This window comes from Esox lucius, chromosome 20 (assembly GCF_011004845.1).
Source record: "Esox lucius isolate fEsoLuc1 chromosome 20, fEsoLuc1.pri, whole genome shotgun sequence".
NCBI lineage: Eukaryota > Metazoa > Chordata > Actinopteri > Esociformes > Esocidae > Esox > Esox lucius.
Window position 1 is genome coordinate 22,294,219 of NC_047588.1, and position 21,774 is coordinate 22,315,992.

The following is a 21,774-nucleotide window of genomic DNA, read 5'->3' on the forward strand; positions in this document are numbered from 1 at the left end:
TAACAAAAGTGAAAACGAAACAATCCCTGTCTCTCATTCTGTGTTTGTCCCATTCTGTGCCTGTCTCTGTCTGCCTGGCTTGGTCGCTCTCTGTTTTTCTTCTTCTGTCTCTCCCTGTGTGTTATCAAAACATTTTTGCAGGATGCAGTACACATGGAACGGTGTGTATAAGGTGTCCATGCGCAAGGAAATAGTCTAGGAACATGTGTGTGTGCCTGTGTGATGAAACAGGAGATGAATGCATGGCAGCCATGGTATGACAGCAATGCTTTGTTCTGGCAGGGGGACATGAGGGGGGGCACACCGGAACAACTCTCACTCAGCTCAGCTTTTAACAATTTGATGATGTTGCAATTAAACAGGAAAATGGAGAGAGCTGGTATGCGCGACCACGGTTACATATCAGACCGTTCCCTCAGGCTGCAGAACTACAGACGAGCTATTTGTGTTTTCCTTTCTAGTGATTTTCTTGCATCTGCCGGTTGGTGTGCATCACTTTACATTAAACATCCTGACTGTCTGTGCCTGTGTCTGTGTGTGTGTTTTCTTGATCTAACCGTCACAATGTAGCTGATCAGTCTTTGGTCTGCAGTGTCAGCCTGGCCATACAGTAGTGACAGATCATCACGACAACTCAAAGACGCTCAAAAGACCGTTGGCGGCATATAAATAATCCCAAAAGAAGGCAAATATAGACATTAATGAGCACTGTGCGGTCCTGTGTAGTGGCAGGCAGGATGCGTGGAGTCCCAGGTGGGCTAACGTCTCCACCGCCACTTCCATCAGACAGCAAAACGCTTCCCTCAGACAGACACCCTGTCAACGTGACGGGACATGAAACGTCAAAGACATAGTACTATAGAGTCGCGGAGTAGAAAGAGACACTTCACTACTACCACTAAACTACACACATTTTTCTATAGTCCTGAGAGAGACCGTGAGAGAGAGAAAAAGGATGTGGGAGATGAAGAGATAGCTATCCTAATGTTTATAATAGATCTCCACTCAATGCCAGCCATCAATACACCACTTAATATAAAAGTAAAACAACTGTTGAACCGCTGTCTATACTGACCCAAACAGTCAAAACGGATCAAAACAGTGTAAATTGACACAAACTGTCTTATACTAACCCAAAGAGTCTACACGAACCCAAACAATCAATAATGACTGAAACCACTGAATGACCCTGACTTTCCATAATGTCCCAAACTGCACCAAAACATTATAGATTACATTCACCTAGTTGTTCATCAAACATCCCACCCAATTTAAATGTGGCTTTTGACCCTTCATGGGTATGGAGGACTGCCGAATTGGGTGACCAGGAAGAAATTATAATTGAATGTCTTAATCAAGAACATGATCACTGATTCATGACCTTTTGGTTACTGGTCAGACGCTCTAACTGCCAGGCCACCCGACACCCCCAAATGCACCATACATTCTTATTAGAAAAGCTTAATTGCATGGTTCGCTCTATGTCTCATTATCAAAACTAGAGCAAAAGGTTGTTGAGGAGGAACCTCTTGCTTTGTCATCAAATGGGTGTTAAGAAGATCTTTCCCATGTTGAATTTGGGTTCACTATAGCTATATCCAAAATGGAAACCGATTCCTGATATTTCACCAGGGGCTCTGGCAAAAAAGTAGTGCACTATATCATGATTAGGGTGCAATTAAGGACTCAAACACATTTAGCCAAAAAGATGTGTGAAGAAGTTGTAGCATCCTATCCTGCCTTACCCTAACCTGGCCACTAGGTGTCTCTTCTCCTCCATGGCTTAGTTTAGCTGACCCTTGCCAATGTTCTGTTCTCTGTATTGCTAGGTCCCTGCGACATGCCTGCATCTTTCATCTCACAGATAAGACGCATCAAACTGGAGAGGACAATGTAGTGGGCTCCTCAGTGTGTGCTAGACCAGGCATACAGATGTCCTGAAAGTTCAAATGTTCCACTAACTAAGAAACTTTTTACTCTTTCACTCTGATATGTTTACATAAACATAAGCTGGCTCAATAAATAACCATTATTCCCTCTTTATTCAAGAAGGTGCATTAAGATATCTAAGCCAGATTGACAGCCTCTTCAAACTCCAAGATAAAGTAAATTAATGAACATTATGATAGAGAAAATGTAGTGAAATCACTTTTGACTTTTAAAGTAGGATAAATAATGCCAAATTACATAATTGACCTTAGAGGTCCTGTATATTTCACTACATATGCATAGAGGAGATTAAAAAACACCTATAAATATTAATGTGGGCCAATTTTCCATCGCAATGAAGCCACACATTATCTCTGTGTGGGCTTAGAGTGGGATCAGCCCTGTCCTCGCTCCCACCCTAATACAGGACTAACTGATGGACTTATGGAGAGAGAAATATAGACAGAGGCAGAGAAAGAGACAAAGAGAGGTAGAGAAAGAGTGGCAGAGTGGGAGAAAATGGAGAGGAGACAGAGAGATGGACGAACAGATTGAAGGACTAACATGATGAAGGAGAGAACAATCAACTAACACTTCTACTCTGGAGGTCCCTCTCTAAACCTTATTTAATGCTCTGCTTATTAACGCCTAAAAAAAACATTTGTAAATACTTCAACAATCCCCATATTACATTTGTTCACTTAGCCTTAGCACATGGGTCTAATTCACACTCATCTTTAAAGTTGATTATCTCTCTAATGTTTATTTGAGTCTTCTTACAGGACGATGTTATAAGCACCAGATAATTATGCGTATGGTACTACACACAATTAAAAGACGCATATACTCAGGCATACACACATTTTTCAAACAAATTCATCCATTTTGTCTAACCAGGCCACAACTCACCATTTTTAGCCCACAACATAGCTAATCTCTTGTCTATATTTGGGGTTTTACAAAGCGTGAAAAGCGATATGACTTGTATATTTATACATTTCACCATATAAATAGGAAGGAAGATTAGAGGCGCATCAATCTGGGCTCAACCCCAGGGAATAAAGGAAAGATCAGTACATTTATCACTCTGCCTTATGCTGCTGTACTGCTTTATACTGTCATAGAGCTTTATACCATCATAGTGCTTTATACTGCTGTACTCTCCTCTTTCACTGCTTGGGGAGACGTTGAGTCTCACAGACCATCGGCTTCCATGGACTACTGGAGATACACTTCTGTGTTCTTTCCCTACACACACAACATTATTTAAGAGTTTGTACACAGCACACACAGACACACTTGGCACACCAGCACAGACACAGGCTTGAACACATGCCTTGCCACGGCCCCAGTGGTTTTGTGTAAGGGTGAGTGATGGAGAATTTCACTGTATCTCAGGCAAGTAGCAGCATCAGGTCAACACTGACACCAGTCTAGTTGGCTCTGTGTGTGCACGCTTGTTTTGTTGTGTGTTGGTGTTTATTGATCCCTGTCCTGGGTGACTGACTCTAGCCATGGGCTCAGGATTAACAGAATCAATCATGGCCAGTAGGATCTGATCAGATGCTGCCCCTCCCAGGAAACAAAATCTGGCTAGGTCCAACTGGACTAGAGTGTGGGCAGAGCTAGGCATCTACAGGTGCTGGTCATATAATTAGAATATCATGGAAAAGTTGATTTATGTCAGTAATTCCATTCAAAAAGTGAAACTTGTATATTACATTCATTCATTACACACAGACTGATATATTTCAAATGTTTATTTATTTTAATTGTGATGATTATAACTGACAACTAATGAAAATCCCAAATTCAGTATCTCCAAAAATTTGAATATTACTTAAGACCAATACAAAAAAATTATTTTTAGAAATGTTGGCCAACTGAAAAGTATGAACATGAAAAGTATGAGCATGTACAGCAGGCAATACTTAGTTGGGGCTCCTTTTGCCTGAATTACTGCAGCAATGCGGCGTGGCATGGAGTTGATCAGTCTGTGGCACTGCTCAGGTGTTATGAGAGCCCAGGTTGCTCCAATAGTGGCCTTCAGCTCTTCTGCATTGTTGGGTCTGGCGTATCGCATCTTCCTCTTCACAATACCCCATAGATTTTCTATAGGCTTAAGGTCAGGCGAGTTTGCTGGCCAATTAAGAACAGGGATACCATGGTCCTTAAACCAGGTACTGGTAGCTTAGGCACTGTGTGCAGGTGCCAAGTCCTGTTGGAAAATGAAATCTGCACCTCCATAAAGTTGGTCAGAGCAGGAAGCATGAAGTGCTCTAAAACGTCCTGGTAGATGGTTGCGTTGACCTTGGACCTCAGAAAACACAGTGGACCAACACCAGCAGATGACATGGCACCCCAAACCATCACTGACTGAGGAAACTTTACACTGGACTTCAAGCAACGTGGATTCTGTGCCTCTCCTCTCTTCCTCCAGACTCTGGGACCTTGATTTCCAAAGGAAAATGCTAAATTTACTTTAATCAGAGAACATAACTTTGGACCACTCAGCAGCAGTCCAGTCCTTTTTGTCTTTAGCCCAGGCGAGATGCTTCTGACGCTGTGTCTTCAAAAGTGGCTTGACACAAGGAATGCGACAGCTGAAACCCATGTCTTGCATACGTCTGTGCGTGGTGGTTCTTGAAGCACTGACTCCAGCTGCAGTCCACTCTTTGTGAATCTCCCCCAAATTTTTGAATGGGTTTTGTTTCACAATCCTCTCCAGGGTGCGGTTATCCCTATTGCTTATACACTTTTTTCTACCACATCCTTTCCTTCCCTTCGCCTCTCTATTAATGTGCTTGGACACAGAGCTCTGTGAACAGCCAGCCTCTTTAGCTATGACCTTTTGTGTCTTGCCCTCCTTGTGCAAGGTGTCATTGGTCGTCTTCTGGACAGCTGTCAAGTCAGCAGTCTTCCCCATGATTGTGTAGCCTACAGAACTAGACTGAGAGACCATTTAAAGGCCTTTGCAGGTGTTTTGAGTTAATTAGCTGATTAGAGTGTGGCACCAGGTGTCTTCAATATTGAACCTATTCACAATATTCAAATTTTCTGAGATACTGAATTTGGGGTTTTCTTTAGTTGTCAGTTATAATCATCAGAATTAAAAAAAATAAACATGCAAAATATATCAGTCTGTGTGGAATGAATGTATACATTATACAAGTTTCCCTTTTTGAATGGAATTACTGAAATAAATCTACTTTTTGATGATATTCTAATTATATGACCAGCACCTGTATACTGTGTTGTTTCATGGGAGGCAGAAGTAGGGCTGGGTGGCAATATTTTTAATCACAATATAAATACCATAATATAAACAGAGCTCGACACAGGCAGTTCTTAATGCACAAAAGCACATATAGAATCACAATACAGTTGAAGCACAGTTCGAATTGTCCCTTGTGTTGACAATTAACCATAAAACTATAACAGACAATAACAGAGCAAAGACAATATACCATACATAAATGTGTATTCACAAGGGTCTACAACCTTTTAGGGTATAAGAGCTATTTAAAAGAATATACGTTGTGAGACACTTTGCTTTGCTTTCAGTTACTGTACACACATTCTTCTCTCCCCTGCAACTTCTCCCTATGTCCTTATTCTATGAGAGGAAGTGCTGCACTTTGATTTCTGTCAATTCCTGGGTATATAAACAATTCTAAAGAGAGCCCTATGAATCCCTCTGAATTCTATTTTACGTTTTCCCAGATGTATTTCTCCTGACTTGTCTTTTTTGGGATACTTATCCAATAATTTCAGACACACAGTGAAAAAACTAAATGGCCTTCCAATTGAAAGATTCATTCACAACAGAATTCAAAACGTAAGTCTGGAAAAAGACATTTGTTTAGTGTAATTGTACTTACACTGAGGCAAATATGACCCTTTCATTGCAGTTCTAGCAAAATAAGAATGTGTGGTCTCTGATAAATGTAGCCTATTGTACTGCGGCTATTTTAAATAAATAGATCCAAATGATATTCTGACTCACTTATGTTTACGATGTTTCAGGTACTGTTGCTGCAGTGGGATAAGGATTTGGTATAGGTAAGCCCGGTAGCTTCTATCATCTGATAGTTAAATCCGTGCACCACAGACAGTGCAAGCTGAAAATTAAATGATCAAACATCGTGATAGGTTTTAGTTCATTTTGGCTAAACAGTGGTGGGATCATTTCAACGATGCGTTAATTAGGTCGTTTCTGGGATCCTGCAGTGTCCAATATGTATACGTTTCATGAGGTAGCCTATATCTCATGACATTACAGCAGCTGGGACGGTGTCAATGAAACGAGCTCAATGAGAGCAGATGACAGCTTTGCATCCACGGTGCAAGTTTCTTTTCAACTGCGGAGGGTAGAATGAAACAGCATCAGAAACGTTGTAATAGGATTGTAATCGGCCAATCGACCATGAGCAGATACTTCAATGTATGAAGATAAACACATCAAGGCAGAACCAAACTGAAATAGATAAACTACTGTCTGGTCTCTCATTCTATAAAGAAAAACGGGCAAATAATAAATATAATGTTAAATATTTTAGAATGCTGACCAAATAGTCAAAAAACATCTGCTTCCTCACACCTCCACGTGAATGCATTTTCATTGAAGCATTATTGGGGATTATTGACTGCAAATCAATTTCTCCAAAATGGCTTTCGCTTTTGCTATCTGGAGAAAGCTACATTATTTCGGTGGTACTCTGACAATCCCGGCTGGACGGGATCATTCCACTTCGTGTTTTCTGGGTGTCCTTGGTTTGTTTTGTCTTTCCTGTTCTCGTTTCAGTTTATCAGTTTATTCCTTTCATCTGTGTTTAGCCCCCACCTGTTTCTGTTCTCCTTGTTAGTCTGTGTATTTAAGTTCCTCCTGCCCCAGTGTTTTCTGTTTTTACTGTGATGTTCCATGTTCCAGTGTTTAGTTTATGTTTTGTATCTCAGTGCACGGCGCTCGGTTTTGTTTTCTTTCTGTTTATATTAAAAGCTCAGTTTTTCGACTCTGCGTTTGCCTCAATCTCCTTGAATTGTGACAGGTACATAGCAAATTTCAAACAATCATTCATTTGAGTATGAAGTATGAAAAATCTTTGAATGCTATGTTTGTGTAGCAAAACATCCTGCTGCTATTGTTACTCCAGTCGGAGTACGTTGAGTTTGGTTAAAAGTAAATGTTTTGGTTCAGATGATTAGCTGAGAACTATAGCTACATTTAAAGGGGCAATATGTAAGATTTGTTACTGTACTACTAGCATAAATAGGCTATAAGCAAAAATGACTAGTAGACGTGTGCAGTTAATGTTTTAAATTAACGTTTCAAATATTTTTTTTCTACTAAATTGATCTGAATGCCTGAGATTCTCCGCCTTTACACTTTCATGCCGGTCCATCTATCAGTTTACAGTGACATGTAATCTCCACATACTCGCTTTAGACACTTCGGGTATAATCCTTTCCACCCTTAATCACCATAGACTAATTAATACTCTACCAGTCTCGTTCGGTAAGGGAAGACGAAGAGGAGACAAGTTTGGTTATTGTTTAGAGGCAGGATTCTACACAGTGCCCCTTTAGGTAAATCCACGTTTGTGTTTCTGGTTCAGAAAGTACATTCCATTGGAGCTCTTTATTGAAAGTAGGAAAAAATCCAGTTATTATGGTTACTCCGTATACAGTATCCTCAGCTATTCAAATTATAAAAATAACTTAACTTTAACTTAAGATACGAAATTTGAGGTTAGAATTGCAGATATAAATCACTGTACATTTTGTTCATTTAAAATATGTTTTCTTATTTTTCCACATAACTATAGCTGATAATGTGAGGATGCTCATGACCTTTTATATTTTTCTCAAAATAGTTTAACAGGGTTTAAAATAGATGGTTTCTGACAATGGACATTCCAGAATTTCAAAGAAATCCCATTCAAGTTAATTCATAACTTCATCTGGACCAGCCTAAACATTTTAAAGTTTGACCAAATTCTTGGCTTAAACGGTGTAGGAGTAGAGTTTTAAATAATAATAATAAATATGTAAAATAACTAACTTTGGGCTTTTGCTACGCAATTATTACAGTAGACAAAACATGCCTGAGCTCCAGTGAGCATTACCTTACACTGCTCCCTGTCCAGTTAGTTGGCCTGTATCTGAGTAAAGCTGTAAAGTTTGCGGATTCTCTCTAATGCTCACACTCTGTTTACCACCCTCCACTGAGGAGCTCGCTCTAGAGGTGCCTGGCCTCAATTTCTCTCACTTTCCTCTCCTTTAAATCTCATGAATAAATGCTAATAAGTAATGCTGTTTGTCTCTAGCCCGAGTCAAAGAGGTGAGCCAGCTCAGGAGTGCATGGCTATTTTGCTGAACACACAGCAACTTTAGTACACACACCAGTAGGCTGGAGTCTTTGGCTTTGGTTTTAGGAAAGTAACTTAAATCCAATAAAACAGTCGGTATTATTATACATAGGGACATGAGTATATCAAGTTTAGCTACTGTAATAATAGACTGGATTGAGTAAACACTATCCGGAAATATTTATTGTATTAATGCACTGGAATGAGTTGCCACTGCCTGGGATTATTTTCTGTATTAATAAACTGGATTGAGTGAGCACTGCCTGGGATTATTAACTGTTAAAGGTTTTTATACAGTAGATCCATTATAATGTCTAAATAGTTTAAATTCAGATTCAGAAGTATAAGAATGGGCTGGTGAGTTATGTCTTACTTCCCCTGAAAACTATTGTATTACCTTTCCGCGGGCGGGATGAAATTGCCTCACGGACGAGATGAAATTGCACGGCAGGTGGGATGAAATTGCCTCGCAGGCGGGATGAAATTGCCAAACTAAGCCCCAGTTTCGGCCCGCGGGCCTAAGTTTGCCCACCCCTGGTCTAGGAATATACAATATAGCATGAAATTGCACTGTTCATCCAGATAAAGTTATGTTGGCCTTTAACTTGTAAGAACGCGGACAAATTTCTGACCATCTCTTCAAGTACGTTATTGACAGCATATATTATACATTTAAAACACATTTTTGTTAACAGGAGAGGAGAGCTTAATAATTAGCCATTTGCAAGTTCCATAACCTTAATGAACTTGATTTAACAACTCAGAAATGGCAAACAATAGCTATGGTGTAGTTACCTACTGCTTGTCACCTGTATTAAAGAAAATTAATACAGTACCATTCAAAACCTTGAAAACACCTATTCATTCAAGGATATTTCTTTCTTAACACAGTTTTCCGCATGGTAGAATAACAGTGACGACACCATAACTATGAAATAACACAAATACATGTCATACTGTAGATTCTTCAAAGTAGCCAGCATTTGCCCTGATGACATCTTTGCACACTCTTGGCATATTCTCAACCTGATTCATGAGTTAGTCACCGGGAAGGCATTTCAAATAACTGGTGGGCCTTGTTAAAAGTTAATTTGTGGAATTTCTTTGAATATATTTGAGACAATCAGTTGTAATGTAACAAGGTAGGGTTGGTATAGAAGACCATCATCATATCTGTACTGTAGTAGTCCGCATTCTGGCAAATACAGCTCAAATAAGCAAAGAGAAATTACAGTTAATTACTTTAACACAGGAAGGTCAGTAGATTGCAAAGATACAAAAACCATCAAGTGCTATGATGAAACTGGTCTCATGAGCACTGTCAAAGAAAAGGAAGACCCAGAGTTACCTCTGTTGAGATAAATTCATTAGAGTTACCAGCCTCAAAAACCTTTAACTGCACCTCATATTGCAGCCCAAAAAAATGCTTGAGGAGTGATGGAGTTCTACTCAGATGACCTGGCTTCCATAATCACCTGACCTTAACCCAACGGATATGGTTTGGGATGAGTTGAAAGGAAAAGCAGCCAACAAGTGCTCAGCATGTGGGAACTACTTCAAGACTGTTGAAAATGCATTCCAGGTAACTACCACATGAAGCTGGTTGACAGAATGCCAAGAGTTTACAAACCTGACATCATGGCAAAAAGTGGCTACTTTGAAGAATATAAAATATAAATGGATTCCATGATTCCAGGCATGTTATTTAATAGTTTTGATGTCTTAGCTATTATTGTACAAGGGGTAAAATAGTGAAAATAACGAAATACCCTTGAAAGAGTAGGTGTCTGCCTTGAAAGAGTAGGTGTCTGTAAACCTTTTCTAGTACTGTATGTGTTTCTTACCGATTTCTCACACTGGCCGTAGTCAGGTCCATGGTCCGGCTGAAAGATGGAAGACTCTCCGCGGTTCTTAGCCATCTCAATCAGGCCCATGGCAGTCCTCACTGTGGCATTACGAGCATGGACAAACACCATTACCTGGGTCAAACAAAGAACAGAGACAGGCCAGTTTGGGTCAAACTGCAAAACACACAGAGAGGACAAAGAAAGGTCCACCTTTAGCATGAACAAACACCATCACTTGGAACTCAGACAGCAAAGGTCAGTGTTGGGTCTAGAGTAAGTTCAAAAACCAAAAGTCAAAATATACAGAGGGTAGAAATATCAGCACGTACTGTTGTCTGCAACATCCCTTTATAATCCAGTAGCGCCAGTGTAAGGTCCTGTTCCTAGTCACACTAAACCTCCATTGTTATAGTAAGGATATACTTTCCTCCCATGTTGTAGTGGGGAAGAAAAGCAGAAGGTCATGATGCCATCTGCATCTCTTGTTAAACAACAGAGTAGGGCTGTCATTTTCCTATTACACGCAGCCTGCTCTCGCAGAACAGTCAATATTCCAGACAAAAACAATCAATAACAGAAATACAATACAGTTATGAGATGGAAGGCAAAGAATCTCTCTCCCATCCTGCTCTCTCTCCTTTGTCCCTTACGGACACTATAAAGGATTGAATACAGAGGGAGAATATGAGGAACAGCAGGAGGGGAGGAGATGAGAGATATGAAAGGAGAGATAGCATGTTAAGATCGGTGTGTCTCCAAGTGTTCGTTGTTTAAGTGTACGTGTGTGAGTACAGGCCTAGAGGGTATGTGTTCTCCCCCTCTGTCTTTGAACCAGTCACAGAGGGAGCCTGAGCACAGCTAATGTGCCACAATTGATTCCTGTTCTGCTGCAGAGCGCAGCAGTGTCATCCCCTCCTCTGGCACTATTCTGTCTAAACATCCCCCTACTACGTTGGCACAGCCAAGTCCCTTAAAGAGCAGTTCCACTGTTCAACCTCATTCATCCCCATTTTGAAAGTGAAAACTGCCTTTTTCATAATCGGCGGATCGAATGAATCGGTCCTAAAACAACCTTTCCTGCTGGTAAAATAAAAAGTAAAATTGAAAACTGCATTGATTCTGAGTGTGCGAAAATGCTTCTTCTGTTACTATGTTGCTTCTTCTTAACTTCTCTACCTCAGCAGCTGACAGGTGTGTGACAACCTGTCCTAGCCTGAATAAAGAGTAGGAGTTACAGTATGGCTGTAACGGTACATTTTCATAACCGTACTGTATGTTATGGGGGGGCCTCTTTACGGTTTGTGTGTAAACCTAAATACATTTGACATCAATTCTCAAAATAAATAGCAAATATCTAAGATGTATTTAAGTTCATAAATGCCATAAGGAAATTATTGGACAGTCTCTCTTTGCACACAATTCTCTCACTCAGGGAGAGCAGAGTCAAGCTAGAGTGAGCACAGTGTTGGTTATAGAGTGAGTGTAAGTGAGGGTTAGATTGATCTCCCTCAACTAAAGTGATTTGATGGAACTTGTGAAATATCAATTATCTACATAAAAAGAAATCTTCTGTCACAGCAAAAACTCTAAATTGGGGAAATTCCTTTTAGGTCGCTTGAGCCACGTTAAGAATCTGCCTCTCCTACCTATTTTAGGAAACAGTACCCTCACCATAGGACCAGAAAACAATGTTCATGCCATGTTTACATACTAAACTTTATCTTAGATTGCGCTCTTATCAAGCATTACGAATTCTTCCTGGATTAGTGTTGCATCTTTTCCAACTCATGACAATACTTTTTTGCACCTCACCGAAAACGTATCGTACCATGACGCTCAAACCACAATACCATACTCTGGGTTCCAGCCCTAACTTAGTGATTCCAGTAGGTATCCAGCCACATAAGAAGTGGCAGAATAATGTGTCTGGGCTGGAATGTAGGGTTTGCGTATTGTCTGAAGTTAGGAAGGGGAAATTCCCCTTTTTCATCCGTAGGCAAACACCACGGCGTTATAGTGGATCCAAGTCTCAACAAGTAACCGTTGAAGTGAGTGGAGGAGGGGGGCGTCATGGAAAACATGGGAAGATTATATACCAGCAAGCCGCGGAATTTGTACTCTACAAATTATGTAGGGAATGAAACCAACAGGAGCAAATTGCCACCTTGATGTTTGTAATTACTTGGTACTGTATATAGAGAAAAGAGGAGACACCTATCTGGCGCCTAGGCATGAGTTGATGAGAGAGATGAAGAATGGAAGGTCTCTGGAGATGTTCTGCAGAAGGGGAGCTAAAGACTTTTTAATATATGTTGTATAGTAGATAATAATGTCAGTGAGAAACCTTAATTTAGTTTGATATTTCCATACTTCCAAGTCCAAATGTCTTCTCTGCGCACTAACAAAGGACTATTTGAAATGCTTTCTCTTGATTTTAGATGGTCCACCTCCTGGAAAGTAGTCTTTAATAGTACATTTTCTTTAATCAGCCATTACAAACTTTAGCAACTGCTAGCTAAAGATTAATGAAAGCAGTATTGGGCTTGTGTGAGCATTGCTTTTTTTTTGCCAAATTACTTTAAAAGTAACAGCCAAACACATGCAGAGTATATGTCTGGTGATTTGGCCATAAAAACAATGCTCACACAACCTGAGGAATGGCTAGTGTTAATCGAAGTATGAAATCACTATTTTATGAACTGAATAATGGATTGGTCTCTAAGACTTCTTTTGGTTGAGAAGCCATCTAAGACAAATAAAAGTTACCATCTCCTAAATTAAAGACTGGGATTTAGAAATAAAATGGAGAAGCAACATCAGATTAGTTAAAGCATTATTTGATTGTGATGCTATAGCTTACTACAATACATATGTGGGCATGTGCTGAAGTGACTAATTGGTATCGATAAGTACAAGGGGGCAGGCATAAGTTAACAGCCTATTACACAAATTTGCCCGCTATGCCTACTTATTTTTCTTTGGTTACCTATACTTACCAAGAGGATATACAGATTCAGCAGCCTGGCTTCTCTTCCATCCCTTGTTTTGGGCCCATAGAGACCACTACAGCAAACTGTTATTTATTGAAGCTGTTTTATCAGCACCAAGCTGTGAGGAGGGTAGTGGTGTCCACGGTAACTGCTGGTTTCAGAGCTTATTAAAGTTCCGTCTGCCGGCCTGAAACCCCAGGACAGGGGGCCCAGGGGTGTTTCATAAAGAAAATTCCATCCATCACCATCCCATATGAAATTAATATATGTCACAACCACTTTTGACAATTTAATATGGAGCCCAGAAACCAGGTCTGTACAGGATAGATTTGGCTACATTGTACCCACTGATATAATCTACACTCATCAGCTGTTCAAGATTGAGCTACTGTTCATGACTAATCTACTGTTCAAAACAGATCAACTATTTTAAAACTGAGCTACTCTTTAGGACTGAGCTACTGTTTAAGACAAATATATTCCTTAACACTAGGACCGCAAATGCCTACACCAATTGGCGTTTCAATTTTAATTAAAATAAATCTGTGATTTTGAAAGTGATACCCCTAAAAACACCTAATTTAGTAAGACATGGAAGGAGATTCCATGTCTTATTAAATTAGGTGTTTTTCAGTTCCGTTGACAGAATTCTAAACACACTAACTTAAATTTTGTTATTGACTATTTACCTGTTTTTTTTTAACCCGTATTCCAACCTAATCCACCAAAATCACACAGCACATAACGTTGCTACCCAGACAGGCGCTAATCGGTACCCAGATGCTAATCACTCCCCACTAAATGAACAATGTCAATACATGAATGGGCAATAACCCCAGATAAAAGATCAAATCAGCCTTGGTTGAATGAGTATAATAAACTCAGACACACCTATGCATGTGACTGAATGATGAAGAATGGTGGAAATTGTATAAAATATCAACTTGGTGAGCAACTCAGACACTGAATACAATTTACTTTTAGTTCACAATGGCAAACCAAACCCAACAAATGGATGCGCTGACAGCATTGCGGATTCTGCAAAATTTGGATCAAATGGAGGATCAGAAATGGATTCCAAAAAAACACGTCTGATGTCGGGTCTTCATCTTCTGATTCTGATATTGAGCTGCCACCTCTAATGCCTGAATCTTGTCGTGGAAACGACAGAACCGAGCAGACTGCGAGACCGGATTCTGGGATGGACAGCATAATTTGGGTAGAAATGAGCAATGAGAGCACACCAGGAAGACAACACTTGCAGAATAACCTCAGAGATCACAGGCCCAACAACCCACACCAAAAGACCCATTGGCAGTGCACTCAACAGTTTTCTTTGTTTGTGTGACATGCGGCATATCAGAGATTGTACCGTCACTCGTGCACATAAAAAAGAAGAGTGTATGTGGGAGATGTCTATTGATGAACTTTAGGCGTTCATTGTATTTCCTGCTCTTGCATGTGCGTGGCACATAAGATGGAATGAACATGGATGTGGAGTTGTTTGTCTGAGGGAAAAGGAGTGTTATTGATTGTGTTAGGCCTACTGCCTTGCACGCCAGTGACCAACAGTGTGAACTAGACTGGCTACGATGTAGCACTGATGAACAAATAAAACGATTTCCCGGACAACAAAACGGTGGCTAGTGAAAATGATGAGTGGTATCTTTGGAAGACCACTAGCCACAATGGCTGGTGAGCCAAAAAGTTAATGTCAAACGCTGCTGGGGAAAGATGAAACCAGGCCAGCCGTTGAGTGATTTTTACAGCCTAATAAACTAAGGTTTCTATTGTTGATGAATGTTTTTGGTCTCAAATTGGCCATCATCGTATTGTGTTAAATATTTTATTGTTAAAGATTATTTATTTTTTTCCTTTTAGTCAAATTCTCCACTTAAAATTGCATTCATGTGGGATACTTGTAAATGAGAACAAGGTCTCAATGTATTTCCCTGGAATAAATTATCTTTTTTAAACTTTCAAATTTTTCCTGACTAACTTGTATCGCTTTTTCTACTATAAACATAGCTGTCTACTTCATGTGCATACCAAACTATTTGTGTTTTGCCACATTTATAGTTCATAAAAAATGAAGTAACTTTATAAAACCCTGATTACAATTTGTACTGACAAGGCAGTGCGATATGGCCTGAATATCATATCATGGGGAATATTTAAATGTTTTTATGGTAACGATACATATCACAGCATATTTGTTTTTCCTTTAATTGCAAACCTCTCACATTATGTTTAAGGAGTAAAAGTCTCTAGGATTGTAACTACTTATTTCTAGGAGTTATTTAACAGGTTTCTACAATGCGTTATCTATAGAATTATGTATATAAGGCCAAATTTCACAAATACAATGAACCTCAGGACGATACAATGAACAGATAAAGGAATAAAGAAGAAACAGTAACCGCTACTGCATAGAACAATGGAATTTACAATATTATTAGGCAATGATTAAAGCTAAATGAATGTTTACAATAATAGATTTTTTGTCAAAATGTATTTTAAATATATTTTTGAATACATTCTTAAAATATATTCCTAAATACATTTGGAAAATATAGGTCAAAATGTTTGAAATTGTCCGCTTAAATATATTTATTAAAAATGTATTTAATAATTTTTTGCCGGACCACATAAGCAGAGCCGGCAAAGAAGAGCGAATGTCTCTTACTGAGTCATAGTGATTAGAGGAGCGGACTTGTGAACTATAGGTCCCGAGTTCGTATTGTGAATTATTCTGTATTAGTGAAAACTTAGCTGGCTAAAACCGAAATCTGAAACTGTATAGTTATACTGCGACTGTTTCTGTCATGGAATAGTTCATCTTCAGTCTCGCTAGCAATTGCTCAATTCTTATGATTATTCCCAGGAAGTTAGTAGATACTAGTAAGCCTATTACTGGCTAATAAGCAGTTAAAATGGCCAGTGGAAAAAGCAATACAGTTAATACACGCTTTTAGTGGTGGAGGTAAACTTAACAAGAAATGTTAGTCAGTTATACTCAAACCTCAAGGCAGTCTAGCGACTGCTGAAATGTGTAATGCCGTTGTGCAGTGGTTAAAGACAGTGCCTCTCATGTGGAAGACCTAAGTTAGAATCTATTCAGAGCAATGACATATATTCATTATTTCTGGTAGATTCCACGATGACGAAAAAGTTAGTTATCACCTTTATTGATAGTTATTCGATAAATGTAATTCACGAATAAAGGAAAAAAGTATGTTGTTTTGCAAAGAAATAAAAATATACATTATTATGCCATGAAATATAATTGCTTTGGCAGGCTCGCTAGCAACTGCTCAATTCTTATGACTATTCCAGTAAGTTAGTAGATACCGGTAAAGCTTATTACTGGCTAATACACTGTTAAAACGGCCAGTGGCAAAAGCAATACATAGCCACTATTTGTGGTGGAGGTAAACTCAGTAAGAAACGTTTAACTGTATCAATGTCATTCACGAATGGCCAATTAACTGTTAAATTCAACTCTGTGGTGTAGTGGTTAACAACACAGCCTTTCATTTGGGAGACCCGGGATCGAATCTCAAGGTGGCTACCATTTCAACTGTGGGCCAGCTGAACTAGGCTTGCCTGGTTTATTGTTAAAATGCATGTCTAAACATACTGTAACATTGGCCAGGCTGTGTTTTAAACCTGCAACCTTATGTTCCACAATTTGGCGCACTAACCATTACTCCAAACAAGATTATTTCATTTGGAGGGGCAAGTAGTGGTCTTACCAAGTTTGCTATAGTACGTTAGAATATATTTGTGACCATAAGATGTCATGTATTTTGGTCATCGGTATCTATGTGTTTCAACACCTAAATGTGAAATAATCAATACTTCTGTAATTACATTTAATCTTTTTACTTTCACAGGATTTTCTATACAAAATACATATTGTAATGAGAGCGTTTTTGACGGTTAAATACATTTGGTCAAAACTGAAACGTATTTTGAATAAAGTAACATGTATTTATACATTTTTAAATACATTTCAGAATAAAAGGTGAAATACATTTTGATACCTGAAAAGTATTTTGAATAAAAGTTAAATGTATTCGACATTAATTCATCATATATTCTACATACATTCTGCATTGCACATTTTTTCTTTATCATATAGGTGGGTTGTTGACTTGGTAAACAAAGCCTTCATTTGACACAGATATTACTGCTAGTCAATGATAACCCTATAGTGTCTGAACACCATATTTAAATAGTTTTCTTGTTTGGCACCCAACTTTCTAAAACTGCCCTCTTGCACTTATATACACGTCTTTGCTTACATGAGTTGATGCAGAAACAGAAAAGGAAACACTAACATGTGTTGTCATTAGCTAAATTATTGTATAGATTATGGTCTCTAGCCAACATCTTTGTGAAAACAGAGACGTTCACATCTACACTGAAATCTATTCCCAAGCCTGGATTTGCCCACAACGTGGCATATATTTATTAGCCCGACTGATACAAATAACATTCCTCATTCAAAAAATGCACAAAATCATCCTGGCACGCCTACAAGCGAGCAACACCAGGCAAGGCGAGCATGGCTATTTAAATTTTTGTGTGAAGTTAAAACATAGGGTCACAGGGCAAGGAGAGCTGTGACTCACTGGTCTGGACAGGAGCCTATAACCGCAATATTTGCTCAGAATGTTCAAACGTTGTGATTGGTTCTTATTTACTAGCTGTTTAATTGCGCAACACAGCAAGCTTCCTTAGCAATTCGCAACCCCAAAGATTTTAGAAGTAAACATAACTTTGTTTTTCATTCATTCAATCTGAAACAGCGCTAACCAATCAGCAGTGCACATCGCCGTCATTATCTTGTGGGCAAGATCAAAACACCCTTTCCAGACCCTTTCCAAAAAGTTAGAAGGACGTTGAATCAGGTGTCAGCGAGGCTACATATTTATACACAATTACAGTCTTTCCACATGCCAAAGGCAAGCATGAAAACCTTATCTGCAAAGCTTGTATTCTCAAATGTCAAAATCATGCTCCACTACGTTTGTCTGAGTTGGCATATTTGTGAATGAACCCAAAAAAATCTTGAAGCAGTGCAACAATGTCACTTCTTCCCTCTTCAGAGAAGTAATCGCGGTCAAGCAAACCATGGGCATCGGGCGTCAGGCTGTCCTGATAACCTGGATAACCAGAATCAACTGTGACGGCAGTAGCAACAGAAAGAGGATCACCACCAGTTTGCCCCAATTTGTCTGCCCAGTTTGAACATGATAAGCATGGCCACAGAAAGAGGATCACCACCCGTGTGCGCCAATTTGTTTGTCCAGTTTGAACATGAAAAGCATGGCCACAGAAAGAGGATCACCACCCATTTGCGGCAATTTGTCTGTCCAGTTTGAACGTGAAAAGCATGGCCACAGAAAGAGGATCACCACCCGCTTGCGCCAATTTGTCAGTCCAGTTTGATCGTGAAAAGCATGGCTTGAACATACTGAAATAATACAGCCTGATTTATTTTCTGTCATCTGCTGTGCCAGTTGCCAACCCTTTTCTCTATGGTGTAAAGACCAGAAAACCATGTTTGCAATGGTGAACTTGCACCAACCTGAAATGGGCAACAAAACAAGGACATCAGCTTTGTGGCTTGCGATCGCACCAAATTAATTCTCTTTTGCAGCTACATGTTTTAATTGGCAAACACCACAGTGTGGTGCAGTTTGTATTGAAATGATTTTTCTCAAAGTAAGCAAACTCACAGCAGTAAACATTGTTAATATGCTTCCTAAGCATCAAAGCGTCATTTGTAGGTATTTTCTGTTGTTGTAGAAGACCAACAAACTTGCTCACCTTCAGGGTTCACAAAAGAGGTACATTTAGAGATTGTCCTAAATCAGACCCACTGATCTAGGGTTAAAAACTGAGTGACAGTTTAAACGACCAAATTGTTTTAGACTTAGCGACTAACTGATTTAGGATTTTTGACCAAATAAGATAACTAACACCAACTCTGCTTAAGACTGAGGTGCTACCGCTTAACCCTTCATTCACACATAAGCGGCGAAATTGCTTGCCATTCCACTGGTGACCACGGGAGGCAGCTGAAATCATCCCACCTTTGCTGTTTTGACCAATCAGTTCCTTACTTTAAGCTGGGAAAAGTTACCTATTGCATTCAAGGGGGAAAAAAAGGCAGACGGGCCCAACATAAACAAAACAGTAGTAAAGTAATCTCTGTTCATTAAAATGAAACTCACTAAAAGAAAATGCAGGGGATTTGAGCAGATTTCTCTGCTATAGCCTACTGGCAATTAAAACAAAATGTGACAGCCCCCACAGAAACAGCTCATTAACGAAAATTGGAGTTTGCCATATGTTTTAAATAATACATCCAGCAGGTAGCTAGTATTTCGTTTGGGTTGATAGCAAAAGCTTGCACTGTTGCTATCAACCCAACGTTATAAATTTCCTCTAAATACATTTTCCTAAAAATAAAACACTGCTAAAAAGATGTCCCCATCTGCCGTCCTGCCTCGGCAACCTTTTTTGAATGGCTAGCAGTGGAGAGCTTCTGCTTTAAACAACGCTATGCCATTTATGTGTGAATGAGGGGTCAGACCGAGCTGCTACCGCTTAAGAACGACCTGCTACCGCTTAAGAACGAGCTATAGTTCAAGACTATTTATAATGCAAAGGAATAAAAAAACTGAACTGTGTGAGAGTAGTAAATGTTTGTACAGTATGTGTGTTTAGGGGAGTAATACAGAACCAGCAAACTGAAATTGGAGCTAAACACAGCAAGCATATGGGGAGATGGCTGAATCCACACATTTCAATTTCCCCTAAGACCTTGAAAAGCTCGGGGAGTGAGACAGCAGAGTGTTTCTCAGGGATAGAACAGATTCTTCCTGTACCTTGCCTGCTCAGGAATTCAATTTAGCAAACTATTCTGTACTGGTCAGACGCTCTAACAGCTAGGACACCTGCTGTCAATAAACTGCTTATGAAGTAAAGAAACCTATGTAAATACATCATTTAATTACATTATCCCCTTGAACTACTGCATTATATTATGTTACTAATTTTAAAACCCCAGGTTCTACCAAACAAAACAATATGCTATAAGTTTGAAGTATTGTATGTATTTAAATGTTCTACATAAAAACACTTCTACCTCAATCTAGTATTAGTTGTAATGAAGAAATAAAAATCCAATGAAGAAAAGCTGTCTTTCTTCTGGCCAGCTGTTGTGTGTGAACATGTTTGTGAGACACTATAAAAAACACCTCTGTAAATAATTTTATCTACTTCCTGTCTTGTTTACTTTTTATTTAACCATTGATATTATCTATGCTGCTATGAGACATCAAAAAATTAGGTAATGCTGGAAGGTCTACCAATGAAATTACCACCTTTTTGTAAGAAAGTTACATTGGTCACACAACACAGTATTAAAGTATTTAACAGTAGAACCGCCAGGCCTCTCAGACCCCCAGTAACCACCAGATTTGAACGCTGTTTCATGCCATTAGCATACGAATCGTCCCTATTAGCAAACACATTCTCCGCCGTAGCATCACCATCCAGTCAAATCATTAGTTCATCTACAGGGTTGTCATCAAACTATATAGAATAGTATACATTACAGAATTTGTTAGTTTAAAATGGTTAATGAATTTGAAGAACAGCAGTGAGTATGTGTTGAAGGTCTTATCACATGAAAAAAACTATTAAAAAAAGAATACAGAGAACAATTATTTCTAAAAACACAGGCTATAGTACATTCATTTGTTTATTAGGCCCTAAAAATGTACAAAATGTAAATTACAAAGCCAATCTTTAGGTGACATTAATTGTTTTTAGGTGACATGTATAAGTTATCAAAAAAAGTCGAGGTCCATTTCTCCAAATGAGTAGGCTATGCGAATGGCTCGTCTTTGCAGGTCTCTCCCGGGGGTTCTAATGGGGCTATCGAGTTTATTTCAATGCCAATGCAAAGCTCTAGTCTCTTAGTTTGCTAACATATAAGACAGAAAACGGGGTAAAAAAGTTCTGCCCGACCATGAAATTAGATAATAACTAATTACACAGCTTTAGCACCGCAGACAGCAAGGTTCATCAGTCTTAAAGACTGAAACATTTATAAAAAGCATTTGTTTTGAAATTGAGAACAAACTGACAGATAATAAGCGCTTACCTGATGTCCATTTCTGACCTGCTCCAGAACTTTCTCGTAGCAAACCTCGTCCATGTCATGAAGCTGCTGAATCTGAGAGAGAGAAAAACACCAGATCAAAACATATTAGCAGAGTTCAAACTGTTGATCTAAAAGATCATACTGTAATGTGTTAATGAAAAACTTGCGCTGTTTCAGTGAATTAAAGCTGTCTTGGGAGGAAGACTGTGGTGAAGATTGCATCTGACAGCAGCCAGTCTACGTCAGGAACATTGCTTCTCTAATAGCAGGATAACACCTGTTGAGGCATTCTTGAACAAAGTCTCCATCTGCTCATGGCATGATAGCTGCCCATACAGGAGAGAAGTCTGATCAACTGGGAATGTAATACAATTTTGTTTGTGTGAACATGTTTGGAGTTCCTATTTTTCCCATAAATGAATAACACAGCATGTTTCGTTGGATTGTACAGGTTG

The 21,774-nt window shown here is 39.1% G+C and overlaps 1 protein-coding gene across 1 annotated transcript in view; it reads right to left on the minus strand.

Moving 5' to 3' along the window:
* The window catches only part of ascc3 (activating signal cointegrator 1 complex subunit 3), a 173,800-nt gene that overhangs the window by 39,744 nt on the left and 112,282 nt on the right, over positions 1–21,774 (minus strand). Inside the window, exons 14-15 of the mRNA XM_010897185.3 lie at positions 21,320–21,391; positions 10,142–10,276 (exon numbers count right to left, since the gene is read on the minus strand). Of these exons, the coding sequence (XP_010895487.1) occupies positions 10,142–10,276; positions 21,320–21,391 (207 nt within the window). The remainder of the gene's footprint in view (positions 1–10,141; positions 10,277–21,319; positions 21,392–21,774) is intronic.